At 42.0% G+C, this 15,432-nt stretch overlaps 1 protein-coding gene across 2 annotated transcripts in view; it reads right to left on the bottom strand.

The window, feature by feature from the left end:
* Nucleotides 1–2,674: 2,674 nt before the first annotated feature.
* The window catches only part of LOC122669646 (putative GPI-anchor transamidase), a 43,989-nt gene continuing 31,231 nt past the window's right edge, over nt 2,675–15,432 (bottom strand). The window contains exons 5-9 of one of the 2 annotated variants that reach the window (XM_043866458.1): nt 6,681–6,757; nt 6,442–6,530; nt 3,595–3,676; nt 3,037–3,225; nt 2,675–2,962 (exon numbers count right to left, since the gene is read on the bottom strand). In XM_043866458.1, coding sequence (XP_043722393.1) covers nt 2,825–2,962; nt 3,037–3,225; nt 3,595–3,676; nt 6,442–6,530; nt 6,681–6,757 — 575 coding nt within the window. In that variant the 3' untranslated portion in view covers nt 2,675–2,824. Of the gene's footprint in view, nt 2,963–3,036; nt 3,226–3,594; nt 3,677–6,441; nt 6,531–6,680; nt 6,759–15,432 lie in introns of both variants that reach the window. The other variant, XM_043866457.1, reaches the window with a different exon arrangement.

The raw sequence follows: 15,432 nt of genomic DNA, 5'->3' as shown, positions 1-15,432 counted from the left end.
GCTAAGAGTAGTATCATGTTCAACAAAAACACACCTGCAAAGGTTAAAAAGAAAATCTGCGAGGCACTTGAAATTATGGAGATGGGCTTAGATTCGAAATACCTGGGCACTACCTTATTCCTTGCCCGATCCAAAACCTCAACACTCTCACCTGTTCTTTCTAGAATACATTCCAAACTATCGACTTGGAAGGCAAAATTCCTCTCTTAGGCAAGGAGATTAACACTTATTAAGGTAGCGCTCCACTCAATCCCCACGTATCACATGTCTTGTTTTCTTTTTCCTAAATCCCTTTGTACCAAACTTGACTCTATTTGTTCCAATTTTTGGTATACTGGGTCACCTGCTAAAAAGCATTTGTCCCTCATTACTTGGGACTCTATTTGTAGACCCAAAGACTCAGGTGGGCTAGGTCTACGCACACACTGGAACCATAATCGGGCTTTGATCATCAAACTCGGATGGAGGTTGCTTACTGAGCCCACTTCACTATGGGCTCAGGTACTTAAAAGCAAATGCTTTGCTAATCAGTCGTTGGTTGACCCTTTAACCACCTTGAAATGAGGGTCTTGGACTTGGAATAGTATTCGAGCCACAATCCCTAGTTTAAGGAAAATGATCCGTTGGACAATTGGTATTGGCTCATCTGTCCTTCTTTGGGAAGACCCATGGGTTCCCACTAATGATTTCACATCACTTAATCAGGTTATCCTACCTAACCCCCATTTTAAGATAGTTATTAATAGGGAGTGGAACAGATCTCTGGTTGCCTCCCTTTTCCCCCAACCAATTTGCTCATCTATTCTCTCCATCCAACTCTTGACCAATCCTTTTGCTGATTTTCTGCACTCCCATTTGTCCAAATCAGGGAAACTAACCACTAAGAGAATTGCAGGTTTTCAAGCTAACCAGTCTAATACAGCCCTTGCTACTATGCCTAATACCTTTTGGAGGAAGCTGTGGAAGCTACAGATCCCCCCGAAATTTACCCTTTTTACCTGGAAACTAATTCATGATGGTATCCCCACACAATCAAAGCTTTTTTGGGCTAACCAGTCGACCAATAGATGCCTTTTCTGTTTGGTTGCTCAGGAATCAACTTGGCATCTCTTCTTTTAGTGTGATATAACTAAAAGGATTTGAGCTGCGGGGCCACTGGGGCTACGCACGGAAAGACTTACTGACACCACCTCGCTAGCTGCCCTTCATAATTTGTTCCAAAGTTGCATAACAATGACCACTGACCATTTCTCAACTTTAAGCATTATCTGCATCACATTATACTTTATTTGGACCCATAGGAATCAAATTCTCTTTGGCACCAAAACTCTTAACCCACACCACATCATGAATAATATTATGCGATGGGTTTATGACTTGCATATCTATCCCTCTAACATTCAGGACCCTGCTCACACTCAAACCATACCACATCCTTCCACCCCGCAACACATCTCCAAATCTTATTTTTTACAGTTGGGATCACAGAGTGCTTCTATTATTGTTTCAGATGGTATCTTCTGTCACACGACCAAAATTGAGGGGTGGGAGTTTTTGGTTATTCATAACAACTTTTGTGCTTCTTCTGTGCATCATGGTCCTGTAGGGTCAGCCCAAAAGGCAGAGCTGCAAGGACTCAAAGCAGCGCTCCAAAGGATACTTCCATTCGACTGTGAATTAGTAATTGTGTGGACCGACTCACAGGAGGTCGTAGATTAGATTGAGCACCCGACAAAGCACCCCTGGCCGTATCATCTTTACACTTGGTTATGTGATATCTCCCACTTTATTTCATCCCTAAGGTCTGTAAAAATTATAAAACAACCTAGATCTTACATTACTCCGGTAGACAGACTATCCAAGTATGCTAGACTTAATAACTTCTCTTCTGAGGACCTTCGTGTTAATGTAGGTATTATGTTTAATGAATGAATTGACGTTTTCTTCACCCAAAAAAAAAAGTCAGACTTTCAACCCACCAAAGACATTATAAGAAATGAAACTTCAGAGCACAAGGAATTTGGGATAGTGTAAGTAGTATTGCACTAGGGAATTTGGTTGCTTGGTAGTCTTGTGTCTTGACCAAATTAGGTCACCCTATTTATAGGTACCCAAGAATACAATGAATGATGAGAATTACACAAACTAACATGCAAAAGAACATTCTAACGAAGGATCCAATAACATTCCCACCTCCTTGAGGCTATGTTTGGATGCCAAAAAAATGAAAAGGAATTTTTTTTTTTTTGAATTTGATAGGCAGATAATTCAATCATTGCATCATCATGATTTTTGTCTTATCATGTTTTTTTCTTGGCTTCCAAACGTAAGCCTACATAGAAAACTCTTGAAGCAATCTATAACATTCTAGTATTTACAAGAATAATTTTGAATACGCTAGACGATCAAGAGTATTCTAGTTGTTCTATGCCTACGTGGCACTACCAACATGGCGGAGAGTACAGATATACCCGCCTGTGGCATTAAGCATCTCATCCTTCTGGAGCCTGAAAAATAAACATGGGAGAAAGAATCCTTACAAGATGAAGAGAACCTATAATTTCCACCTATTTCATGAAAAAGATAAAAAAAAAAATGTAGAAGATAGTAATAAAGTCCATGTATAACAGTCCTCCGGGTTTGGTCTGATAAAAGCAACTGAGCAAGTTAAGTTAGTTCATTTCTAATGGGCACAGGCAGCACTTCCATCTCTGTAGTTCAGGTTCTTGCTCCAATCAAAATGTATCTTCCGCCTGGTGCAAAGTCCAGCATATTCATTTCAAGCAAGTGCTAATCACCATATGACATACATTAACTTCTTACTTCACCGCGATAGCCAAGTAGTAATTGTCACCATTGATATCATAATTATGAGCCCATAATTCACTAAGGTGTCGACATCTTCAATATCATTCAACTTATTAAGCAAAGAACTCATTGGGCAATGGCCAACATCTCTCTCCTGCCATAATGAATAAATATAGCTGTAATAACTGAATGTTTGAGCAGTTTTGGCACTAAATACGCAAAACTAACCTTACTGTTCAAGCCGCTAATTTGGTCCTGAAGAGTTCCATCTATCAATGTTCTTCGGTCAGCCGGGCTATCTGCTTGATGTACCATTTTTATTTGAGCAACCCTGGATCCATTGACTGAGAAGCCTCTGTAAGCTGAATCTGCATGAATTGTTTCCATGACTGAACCAAAGAAATTTGTCACAGGTACCTACGAGGACAATGAAATGGATGAGAAGTTAGTTTTGGCCTTGTCAAGATGTGGAAAGATCATCCTCCAAATGTTGGTACCCTGCTGAATTCTTTGCTAATGCTTCAGAAGGGATAAAAGGGCACCCTAGATGTGTGGCTGTCAATACTGCAGATTTAATGTCACATTCCTACACGTGTGGAACCTTTGAAGACACTAGCAAACATTAGCAGGGAGCAACATATACCAGAGGATACCCTTCGAATAATGTGTCAAGTAGTAGTGGCTGATAAATTTGTGTAATTCTGCCAAGGCAACTGTAAGATACCATAACAGGACATATTGAACAAGCCGTTCATACCTTATATGAATCCAGATCGATATGCTCACCTTATCTAAAGATCGTTGGTAGAGATCAGTTCGGTAATATGCAGTTGACATCAACATACTTGGGTTGTATGAATTGAAAAGGCTGCAGAACAACCATATCATACATGGATTATAAAATAAGGTCCCATTTCAAGAAAAGAACTAGTTAGGGCCAGACAATATGAATAGTAAAACTGTGGATAAATTAAAATATGCATTATTGCCCAAAACAATCACCACTCAAGACGCATTTAGTAGTATTCAACAAACTAGGCATCCCTGGAAAATGTCAATAGATGAACAGATGTTTTATTCCCATATCACAGAAGCTGCAATGTGTTTGCGTAATATTGTGGCTCAAGTTGTTAACCAGATATGCTTTCGTTGAATGTGTAGCTCAATCCGACTCCAAGTAAATAGTAGATGCTCCAGCATAAGAAATGTTTCAGAAATCTAAATAGGGAAAATTACCCTGCCACCCCTTGAGGTTTGTACTAAATACAGTACGACCCCCTGTGTTTTCAAAATATACACCCAGCACCTTTTAAGTGGACGGTGTTCAGTATAAAATTTAAATGGCAATTTTGCCCTTCAATTAAAATAACCCTATTCTAATGTTTTATTTTTCTAACATAAAAAGGTGGTACTCACCACTATCTTCCTCTTCTTTCTTCTTCTTCTTCAACCACCGCCCCACCACCGCTTCAACCACTGCCCCACCACCGCTGCAACCTCCGTCCCACTTCTTGAAAATGCTTCAGAGGCTCACTCCAAGTACATGCGATCGACAATTTCAATCAATCTCTGCGTGCACTAGAAGAGAAAGGATGGTGCTTTGCAGACTCCCCTGGCTAGGGTTTTCCAGGGTGTAGCTGAATTTGAAGAAATTTTAGCTTACAAGCAAGTGCTCTGTGTATGTTAGTGGAAACGGGTCCTACCATTCAGCCAAGTATGAAGCAAAGACTAGAGTGAACGTGAAGCAGATATCAAGAAATAGATATCTTGTATGGGTTCAAAATGGGGGAAACTGCAAAACTGGGGAGAGAATTGGTCAATCTCCCCAAAAAAAATCTCAGAATAACAAGTAAAGAGTATAACAATAACGGTTTCTTCCCAAGAATAGCCATTAACATCCTCTCTTGAATCAGTATATAAGCACCCATTCTCCTCATCCTTCAGGGCAGCACTCATTAAGTTTGATAATTCAGAAACCAAGAAGACACCACAGCCAAAGAACCCAAAAAAAAAAAAAAAAAAAAAATTCAGCGATGGCAAAGTCTTCTCAAGCTCTCCTCGGCACTGCCCTTTTCTTCTTTGGCCTCCTTGGGTTGGCCTATTGCCATGACTTCGTTGTGAAGGGAAAGATGTACTGCGACACCTGCCGTGCCATGTTCGAGACCAGAGTAAGCAAACCCATGGCCGCTGCACCCGTGAAATTCACATGCCAAAGCCGTGAAAACAGCACTATCTCACACACCGTGGAGGGCATTTACGATGAGTTCGGCACATATAAGATCTCTGTGGACGGTGAGCACGAGGAAGATATCTGTGAGATGTCAGTTCGGCATAGGCCTGTAAACGGATCGGATTCGGCTCGGATACGGATCGGATGTAATCGGATTCGGAGGTCGAATATGGATACCTCTAAACGGATTTGGATGGATTCGGATGCAGATCGAATTCGGATTTTCGACCATCCGTTTACACCTCTGCCTTGTGTAACCCGAACCTTCATCCCCCTAGTAGATATAATTTACTCTCAATCCATAGTTTTAGATCATGATTCTATTTTCCTCATATTCGAGAACCTGTTGAAAGATCTTCAAAAACCCTCAAGATCATTATTTACTTAATTTTTTATAATTAAGTATTCGGATTCGGATTTTTATCGGAGTATTCGGATTTTTTTCCGGATATCTCTAAACGAATTCGGATGCGGATCGAATTCGGATTTTTGGTTATCCATTTACAGCCCTAGTTCGGCACATACAAGTGCTCTGTTTATGTTGATGAACATAGGCAGTGAGCATCTTGGAATCCCCGAAGCAGAGTACCAAGCCATTGTCTGTATGCCTTTGTCTGAGTTCGTCGTAGGTCGTTGGTGATGGCCTCAGCAGATCGCCACAGGAGGAACCTGAGGCAGGTCGTCAGTGATGGGCTTGAAGATGTGGCAAGCTCACACCCCATTAAGGGTATATTTGTCATTTTAAGGCATCAATGGCCAACACGTCAGCAACTAATGGTAATGCTTTAACGGAGTGGGGCTGAGTGTAACAAGTACTCTAAACTTAGGGGGTCAGGGTGTATATTTTGAAAACACAGGGGGTCGCACTGTATTTAGTACAAACCTCAGGGGGCGGCCGTGTAATTTTCCCATCGAAATAACTACACAATAATGAAATGGACTAGAAACTGACCATTTAAGCACATTTAGACAATGCTTCCATACGTGCAGTATCAGGAAAATGCAAACTCTGGGGAGAAACAACCAAGAATGATGAAGTTTATACGCTACAGCTATTCTTATCATCATCATCATCATCACAATTGTTTTAGCTCCAAATGGAACTAAAGAGATGAAAAAGATTGAGCCTTCTCCTTTCCTCTAGGACAATGTTTAAGAATCTGGATAACAGTTACAATGACTCATTTTATGCAACAGCAGTACATTGATGCTGCAACAAATGTTTTAAGTATTTGGAAGCTAAAGTAGTGGACCGAACAATCCATGTGTTCTACCACCACTTTCAACCCCCCCCCCCTCCCCAAAAAAAAAATAATCTTACTTGTAAGGAATTTATTATCTGTTTTGTAAGTGTATGACGTGACAGTTAATTGCAATCTCAAAATGATCAAAATGATACTTACCTGATCAGTGAAGCACTGTTATACATATTTAGCTTCTCAAAGAATGCAAGGGTGTAGAAAGTAAAACGATCCACAACAGACACACCAACCTGCATCAAACAGACAAATTGATTGGACAAAGAGATATCCTGAGGCACTGATCTCCAAGGATAAGTTAACAACAATTCATGGATTAATCTATCAATTACAGGACCAATACAAAATTCCAGTGAAAGAAAAATGCAGAAAGCACTTCTTACATCAGAGTCCAGGTGATGTGAATACGAATTTTCACCTTTCATGCTACTCCCAATAGCCAAGACACCAGGTGAATGAAGCTGCAGAGTTACAACAAATTAAGACTTTTCTAACAGCCAAAAGTACTTTCTGAATAACAAGAACAGAATCCAACACACTGCATAAAGTAGGGGCTGAAGTACGTCAGACTGCTATCACATGCATGATAATGCTAATAAATTAAAAAAAAAAACAAAAACGATACCAGCATGTTTTAGCTTTCTTTCCTTACTTTCATTCATTTTCCCATTTGGATGGATAGAATCAAGGTGTCAAGTATCTGTACCGGTAAGCTTTTACCTCTCTTTCCCTAATTTCTTTTCCTTTTCCTATTTGGATGTATAGAATTAAGTTGTCAAGTATCGGTCTCAATCAGCATATTGGAAAGGTAGTTTAAAGAGACGTCCTGGAGACATATTAGAGAGATACAAGATACACTAAAGATACACATAGATAATCTTAGGATACATCATGGAAAAAGAACTCGGTCAAAACCAACCGAAACCACCAAGATATCTCGATTTCACAAGAAACCGAGACAATTTAAGGTGGGAGTTTAAAAAGCACCATATCTCGGTTGGTTTCGACTACCAGTTGAACCAACCCAAACCAGCACTTAAAAATGGTAAGTTTCGATCGAAACATGCCATTTCTCGCAAGTTTCGATCGAAACATAAGAGATCTCGGTGGTTTCTATTTTGCAGATTTAAAAGGAGACATATCAAGTGTATCTCATCTGTATAGGAATGTATCGAACCATATCAGACTGTATCGACCCATATTGGTCGATAAAAGTTTTTTTTTTTGAAAACTAAGTATTGTCTCAGTACCCACTGCTACCGATATGTATCGGCCGATACAATACTTACTGATATTTAAAACCCTGGATATCACCATAAACAAGGGAGAGTGATAGCCACAGAACTGGAAACATAGAAGAAATCTCAGGGCCAATGGCCCTTGCACTGGTGGCTAGTGGCATCATCTTTTATGAGACAGTATTTCCAAGTTTGAGTTGTGGCTAAGGCATCCAGTACGAAACTTACTTGAACTTTTCTGGATGGACCTTCGGTCTAGATAACGTTAGCTGAAAGATGTGGAAATGCTGGAGCAGTTGACACTCGAACCTGGGTGTGGACATGATGAACACTCCAAAAGGACAATGCAATGGATAACTCCTCTCAGGTTGTCATGTATGTCTTAATCGATCTGGTTCAGAGGGGATGCCAATGTAATGTATAAACTTTGTTGGGTCATGTTCTGATGTATGGCTCCTAATGAGCCTCCTACCTCAGAACAGAAGATTAAGATAAAAGAAATCTCAACTACAACTGCATCACCAAAGTCCACTAGCCCCGAGAGGATATGAATTAAATTCCCATTTGAATCTGTAGAAACCCCCCTACCCTAAAAGATTAGATTGTCCTCTGACCATCTAGCCACATTAAGTTTGATGAGATCTGGAGGTGACCAAGAAGTGGTGATGATTTGAGCATGAAATAGCAATCTCACACAACTAATTAATAATGTCACCTAAAGAGGATCCAGTGAATACAAAAATAGCACATGAATATAAATACTATGACATCCTGAAGACATTGAGCCCTATTCTAGAAGATCTTGGCACTTCTTTCAGCTGTTTTGATCCAATGAACTTGATGTAGAGCTCCAAGATTACCAGCGTTGGAGGAAGAAGGCCAGCCAACCAGGCCCCTATTTAGGCCCATTGACTTGAATTATAACCAGCCCACGTTAGGCCTTCAACCTAAGTTCTATTCAGGCCTGGGCCCATATTTTGGTTAGACATACTTAAGTCCATAACTAGGTCATCGGTCCATTATACTAAACCTATATTCTGCCCCTTAAGCAACAATGGAGGAGGTATTTTGACAGATTCCTTGGGCCCATACTGCTGCCATGGTTGGAGGATATCTATTAGTAACTACTAATGTTATAGCTTCTATTGTTGTACTTGATTAGTTGCCAAGTTATTAGCGACTTAGGAATTTCTATTTTGATGTTATTTCTTTCCTTTTTGGTTATAGCAACTAGATCTTCTTGGAAGTTTCTACTTTCTGAAGTTGTAAGCTACTTAGTAGCTAAGCCTTACCATTCTTGTACTACAGGCTTTCAGTTTTATAAATACAATAATAAGGAAATCATCCCCACAAATTGGATAATGCAGTTACTTGTGTTCTCTATGAATGCATTTTATTGTGGTAAACTAGCAGCAACCCTAGATGCTGAATTCCAGGATGGTTTTTTTTTCTCTGCCTTTAGGGTTTCTGTTTGTAGACTGAAGGTATCAGCTCTCCCATGTCACTGCCAAAGAAGTCTTCCACATTGGTTCTATTGTTGCTGTCAGTCCTACTCAGATGCAGCAGGCTACAGTTCTGATTGTACTGGCTATTTTGTCTTCGATTTGGTGCTGCTGTAACAGCACCTTCAACGCCTTGATTAGTCTCAGATTTGGTCAATATATTCCATTTCCCTCTCTCCATACCTTCCTTCAATTTGAGGCATAGTTCAAAATGTCAGCAAAATTTTGCCAAAACTTCACTAATTTCACTAAACTTGACAGCCTTGAGACGAAATACAAGGCGAAACACGCATTGACTTAGTATAAAAGCAAGGTAACGTGAGTTATAGTTGAAATTTCGACCAGAGCTCTACTGTTACGGTGCTTTCGCATTGGAGAAAGAGAAAAACACCATCATATTGCTTCATTTTTTGCCACCTCACCTCATCAAACTGCTGAAATACATTGAGGGTTGCCACTTCACTCCAAAGACATCAGTTGCTGCATATTGGCGAAGATTCAACAGATCTAGGTAATGAACTTTTTTCCCCAAAAATGATTTTTTTTGCAAAAAATATATATATATGATAAATTTCTGTTGGTTGGTGATGAAATTTTTATGTTAGACACCAGAGCGTCACAGTGTTGAAATTTTTTTTTCTAGGGGGCTGATCCCCATATAGCCAGTGAGATGGGTGCTAATGTGGATGAGTACATGACTTCAGAGGGTCGGATACACTCACAGACACAATGATCGTTTGAGCCTGCACCTGACAGGGATGATGAGGAGGACCCGACTAGTCCCATTCCAGTGGTCACACACACACAATCACTGTCTACTCGTGGAGTTGAAGCAGCGATGATTATGATGGTGATGGTGGTGGGGATGGTTATGCATATGATGGACTTCAAGAGCAGCATGACCAGGCACAGGAGGAGCAGAAGGGAGCCCTGGAGCGATTCGATCCACTAGAGAGACCCATTTTGATCACGCTACATAGGATATGGACTACTGTACACGTCCATCCACACATGCAGGCTACACAAGAGGGCCTCGTCGCCGGTTCTGACCAGAAGAGCAGGTTGACATCGATAGCTTGTCCAACACTCTTAGAGGAATGAGTATAGGGGACAGTAGAGGAAGTGGGGACCGGCATGCCCCATCCTTTGCCAGAGAGAGCAGCTGGTCAGAGTTCTGTGCATATGGTCATTTCACTGGTGTGGGGGAACATGCATCTTCTTCATCCATTCCTAGTGTTTCGTATGACGCCCATCCACAAGGACATACTGGATCGTCCATTGTGGACAGCTTCTTCTCCTACCCAGCCCACCAGATGTACATGCTGCCAACACCATCAAATTACAATGGCTCATGGCTGGTTCTTCACATTACGGCAAACTATACCCTAGGATATGTTAACTCCAGCATATAGAGGAATCCATTTACAGGGCAACTATGGAGGACTAAGAGTGTTTCCTTTCGCACACTATGACGTGGCATACATTTATCATACAATAGGAGGAAAAATGCATGTCGGCTCCATCGGTCTATGCGTGGGCTCGATCTAGCACGTCATAGTTCATATTAGCAAACAGTATTGTAATGTTGGAAAGCTTGGGACTTGGGTGTCTATATTACTTAGTACTGTGTAGTTTGACCTATTTCATAAATAATTAATCAATATTATGTTTCTTCATTCATGGTGCATAATTTACTTGTTTTACCTATCTTTTCTGTTTTTTAGTACTAAAACAATGTGTATAATAGGCAATATTACACAAGGTATACAACAGAGTTTGGCGTATACTGTCAACCAAGGGTGCAAGTCCAAACCATCACATTGTGTGACTTTTCTTGCAGTATGAAAGTTTACATATGTTTATATAAGCTAAAATAAGGTTTCCCTGAAGTATCAGATCCTAATATGGTCATTTTCCCACCGAACGGCTAACTTAAACAGTCTGCCAAAAAATATACTGTTTCAGCAAAGTTTGCCAGTTTCGGTCCATTTTGGTCTAACCGAAATGACCTACCAAAAAGAGATTTTGTGTAACGACCCAGCCCCTCTCTTGGCATGATATTGTCCGCTTTGGCCCATGGGCCTTACGGCTTTAAAACACATCATACCAAGAAGAGGAGGCCATCCTTTATCAATAGCTCAGGATCTCCCTCCCTAGCCGATGTGGGACTAAGTTTGCACCCCCTCACCGATTTCCCAAACCCCCTCGTACTAAGCCAACTCTTGGCGGAGACACCTCACCGATCTCCCAGGCGGGCCAATAATATGTCGTTTTCTTGGGGCGCTACATTCTCCCCCCCCCCCTTATGGGCACAACGTCCCCGTTGTGGCCACACCACCAGTGCGGGAGTTTGCTCCGATAATACTGTAACGACCCAACCCCTCTCTTGGCATGATATTGTCCGCTTTGGCTCATGGGCCTCACGGCTTTAAAATGCTTCATACCAAGTAGAGAAGGCCACCCTTTATCAATAGCTCAGGATCTCCCTCCCTAGACGATGTGGGACTAAGCTTGCACCCCCTCACCAATCTCCCAAACCCCGTGGTACTAAGCTGTCTCTTGGTGGGGACACCTCACCGATCTCCCAGGCGGGCTGGTACTATGCCATTTTCTTGGGGCGCTACATTTTGAACTATGATTTAGAGCCCATCAATATTGTTGATTTAGAGTTATTCACGTTTCTCTACTTGCTATTTTGTTGTTCATCTTAGAGTCTATTTTATTTCCACTCTTATTACTCTCCATCAAACCATTGGATTAGCCTGATATTTTGAGTACTAAAACAGCAGGAATAGACCAGCATTCAACCACTTTTGAAGCCGCATTGGCTGGCTGATTATTGAGTTATTGACTCTTCTCTATTCCGACCTTTCGTTTCCTAGACTTAGACTACTGTGTTTTGATACTGTGGCTATTGTTGTTCTTTAGATCTTATATGGTTTACTTAGAACTCATCAATTGGTATTAGAGGACATGTCCAAGAATCCTTGAATCAGCTTACCGACCTAATGTAGACCAGTCACAAGCTTAGTAAGTACATGTATTATACACGTACGCGTACGCGTTTTTATAATTCAAGAACACATTTTTATGATTAATTGCATAGATACAGTAAAATACTCACTTTTTAAAGAGGCACGTATTAAACATGCATAATACATTTAAAACATATAATACTTTTAAAAAACGTTGGTTAAAAAAAAGGAATCTTTCAAACAAAATAGAGAAGAAATCAGAACCCTAAAAGCCTGATTTCAGTTCACCCATCGCCCTTCTTCGAACCCTAAATCATCATTTCGTTCTTTCTTGTGCAGGTTGCGGAGACGAGTCTCCATGATTGCAGCAGCTACTTCGTCTTCACGAGGTAATGCATGCCTTCTATGTTACGGTGTCGCTGCTTCCACGGTTCCACCACTAATTTTGTTTAGGCTTCCTGCATAAAGAAGAAGAAGTTTGGCATCTGCTGCTTCCACGGTTTCAACTCCCACCACCATTTTTGCTTCTTCTTTGGAGTCCATCATGCTTGCTGCTCAACAGTTCCAACTTCCACCATCATTTTCGCTACACCTATGAGTGAGAAAGAAAGAAAAAGAGGGAGAGAGAGAGAGAGAGAGAGAGAGAAAGAAAGAAGGATACTTTACTGTTGTAATATGGGTACAAGGGTAGAATTATCTTATAGGGGTATTCTAGTTTTGTATTCATTCTAGATTGTTCTCCTCCATATTATAAATAGAGCTGGCCTGTGTCCCATTAGACACAAGTCATATTCCCCAAATCCACATGGTATCAGAGCAGAAGATCTGAAACCCTAATCGCAGACCCTTTCTCGATTTCAGCACCTCCACCACCAAAACTGAGACTCTCTTTGCTCTCAGTTTGCATCTCCCACCATCATCACCCTTCTCCCTGCTCTCGATGGTTCCTTCCTATTCCACCAAGACCCTTTCTCTCACCTTGAAGATGCCTCTCGAGATCTAGATCTATATGGGATCTTTTTCCCATTATCTGAGAGGTTTACCAGTTTTTCACAGGCTTTTTCATGTGCTATTATTATTCGATCTACAGGGCCAACCCTGTATGTTGACTTTCCAGGGCCAACCCCTGCCTTTTCTTCATCAAAGCTGCTCATCGTTTTTCAGGGCCAACCCTATTATCGATTTCTCAGGGGAAAAACCCTGCTTATCGATTTCTTGCTCCAGGACACTCCCTGCTTTCGATGCTACACAGGGCCATCCCTACTTGTTGATTCCACTCAAGGTCAACCCTGCTTTACTGTTTCTTCACAGGGACCAATCCCTGCTTCATCGATTCTACAGGGCCCAAAACCCAAAAAATTGAATTTTTTTAGGTTCATACTAGATCGATTTTCTACATGGGCTGATCCCAGGCTGCTGCTGCTGTTTTTGTTCTCCTTTTTTGGTTGTTACCATGCCAGATACCTCTGATATCTCTACTACATCTACTGGGATGGAAGGACCGACTCAGGGAAATTTTCCTTCCTTCCCCATGTGTTCTATCAAACTCGATGGCCCAAATTATCTGATGTGGTCATGTTCATGCTGCTTTTCTATCCAATCCCGTGGTTATTATGTGTACCTTACAGGAGATGCAAAGAGGCCTACACTGCAGGTGTGGCTGTTGATAAATGGGAGTGTGAAAATTCCCTAGTTATGGCTTTCCTCGTCAACTCTATGCAGCCACAGATTGCTCGAGGCTACCTTCTACTTGATTCCGCTGCTAAGATATGGAAGGCTGCCCAGGACACTTATCCCTAGGTTGGGAATGATGCTCAGGTATTCGAACTCCGCAAGAAGGTTCATGAACTGAAGCAAAAGCAATATTACTCCAAGTTACGTTCTCTATGGCAGGAGTTGGCTTTTTATGAAGAGTTTCAGCCCCCCACAATTACTAATGTCGCCAACTTCAAGAAGCGGGAATACAAGATCAGGGTTTATGACTTCTTGGCAGGGTTGAATGCTAAATATGATCAGCTCCATGCTCACGTTCTGAGTCGTGACCCCTTCCCTACTCTAGAGCAGGCCTACTCTATGATTCATCTTGAGGACAACCGCCGCATTACTATGTTACCACGGCCTATTTCAGCCCCTCTAGAGAGATCAGCTCTTGTTTCCGGCTCTCAATCCCGCAGTGAAACCCCACGGTCTGGCAGCTCCTCTACCAAGGCACCTGTGAAGTGCGACTACTGCAGTAAGGAGCGTCATACCAAGGAGTACTGCTGGCAAATCCATGGTTGTCCTACTGATGCTTCTGGTTGTGGTAATTCCAGCCAGGCCAACCATACTGAGGTATCTGGCTCTCAACAAGTCGGTTCTTCTTTGTCATCAGCTGAGCTTCTTGCTGCTGCGTCAAGAAACTGTCGGATGGATCCTCTGGGAGTGTAACCTGCACAGAGGAACAGATAAGCAAGGGAGAGCCGGTCTTCTCTGGTGGGGGACTCTCCGATGCCTAAGTCAGGCTTCTTTACCAGCAGACAAGATAGATCAAGATGTGAGAGTTTGATCCCTTTTACCTGGGTCATGCCTTAGCATTTATAGGCTTGAAGTAGAGTTGAGGCAGTTATGGAGAGTCCCTCTTATGGTAGGTGTTTTATTTTAGGTTGGAGATCTGATAGCAGAGTCCTTTTAGGAAAGACTTTTTTCCTTTGGGAAGAGTCCTTTTTTCTTTTCTTTTTTTTTTTTTTTTTTTTGATAGGTAAGGGGGAGGGAAGATGTGAACCAAGAGGTTTGAACCCAAGACGTCCTGGTAGCAATGGGCTTTTACGCACCACAAGCTACCAAGTGTGCTAGGCACTTGTTCACGGAAGAGTCCTTTTTAGTGGGGATCTGGCATGGATTCCTTTTAGGAAAGGGTTTCCTCTTGGCGAGAATCCTTCATTAATTGGATGCGGCGCTGGACTGCTGACTTGTCATTCAAGTAATTGGTTCTGCTGAGAGGGCAGTCCAAATTTCTCGTGTGGAGTTAGTTGGCAGTTAATCCGGTGATCAGGTCGGCCCGAGGCTATCTTAAACTGATGGCTCACGGGGGTCGGCCTTCTGAGGATGATCCGCAGGGGTCGGCCTTCTGAGGATGACCCGTGGGGGTCAGCCTTCTGAGGATGACTAGTGGGGATCGGTCTTATGAGGATGACCCGCGGGGGTCGGCCTTCTGAGGATGACCAGCAGGGGTCGGTCTTCTGAAGATGACCAGCGAGGGTCGGCCCGCAGGGTCGATCTTCTAAGGATGATCCACGGGTATATTTTGGTTTATCACTTACATTTCAGCGTCTTCTGACAAGGATGGTGCCTCCTCAACTTGCATCTGCTACTTCTGCCTCTGCTGTTACTATTGCTTACTCCAACCTTGGCAGTTCAAGTACCCCTTTTTGTGGTCATAGT

The sequence above is a fragment of the Telopea speciosissima genome, chromosome 7 (genome assembly GCF_018873765.1).
Source record: "Telopea speciosissima isolate NSW1024214 ecotype Mountain lineage chromosome 7, Tspe_v1, whole genome shotgun sequence".
Classification (NCBI taxonomy): domain Eukaryota; kingdom Viridiplantae; phylum Streptophyta; class Magnoliopsida; order Proteales; family Proteaceae; genus Telopea; species Telopea speciosissima.
Note: the sequence above shows the minus strand (reverse complement) of the source record. Positions and strands in the feature narration are given on the sequence as shown.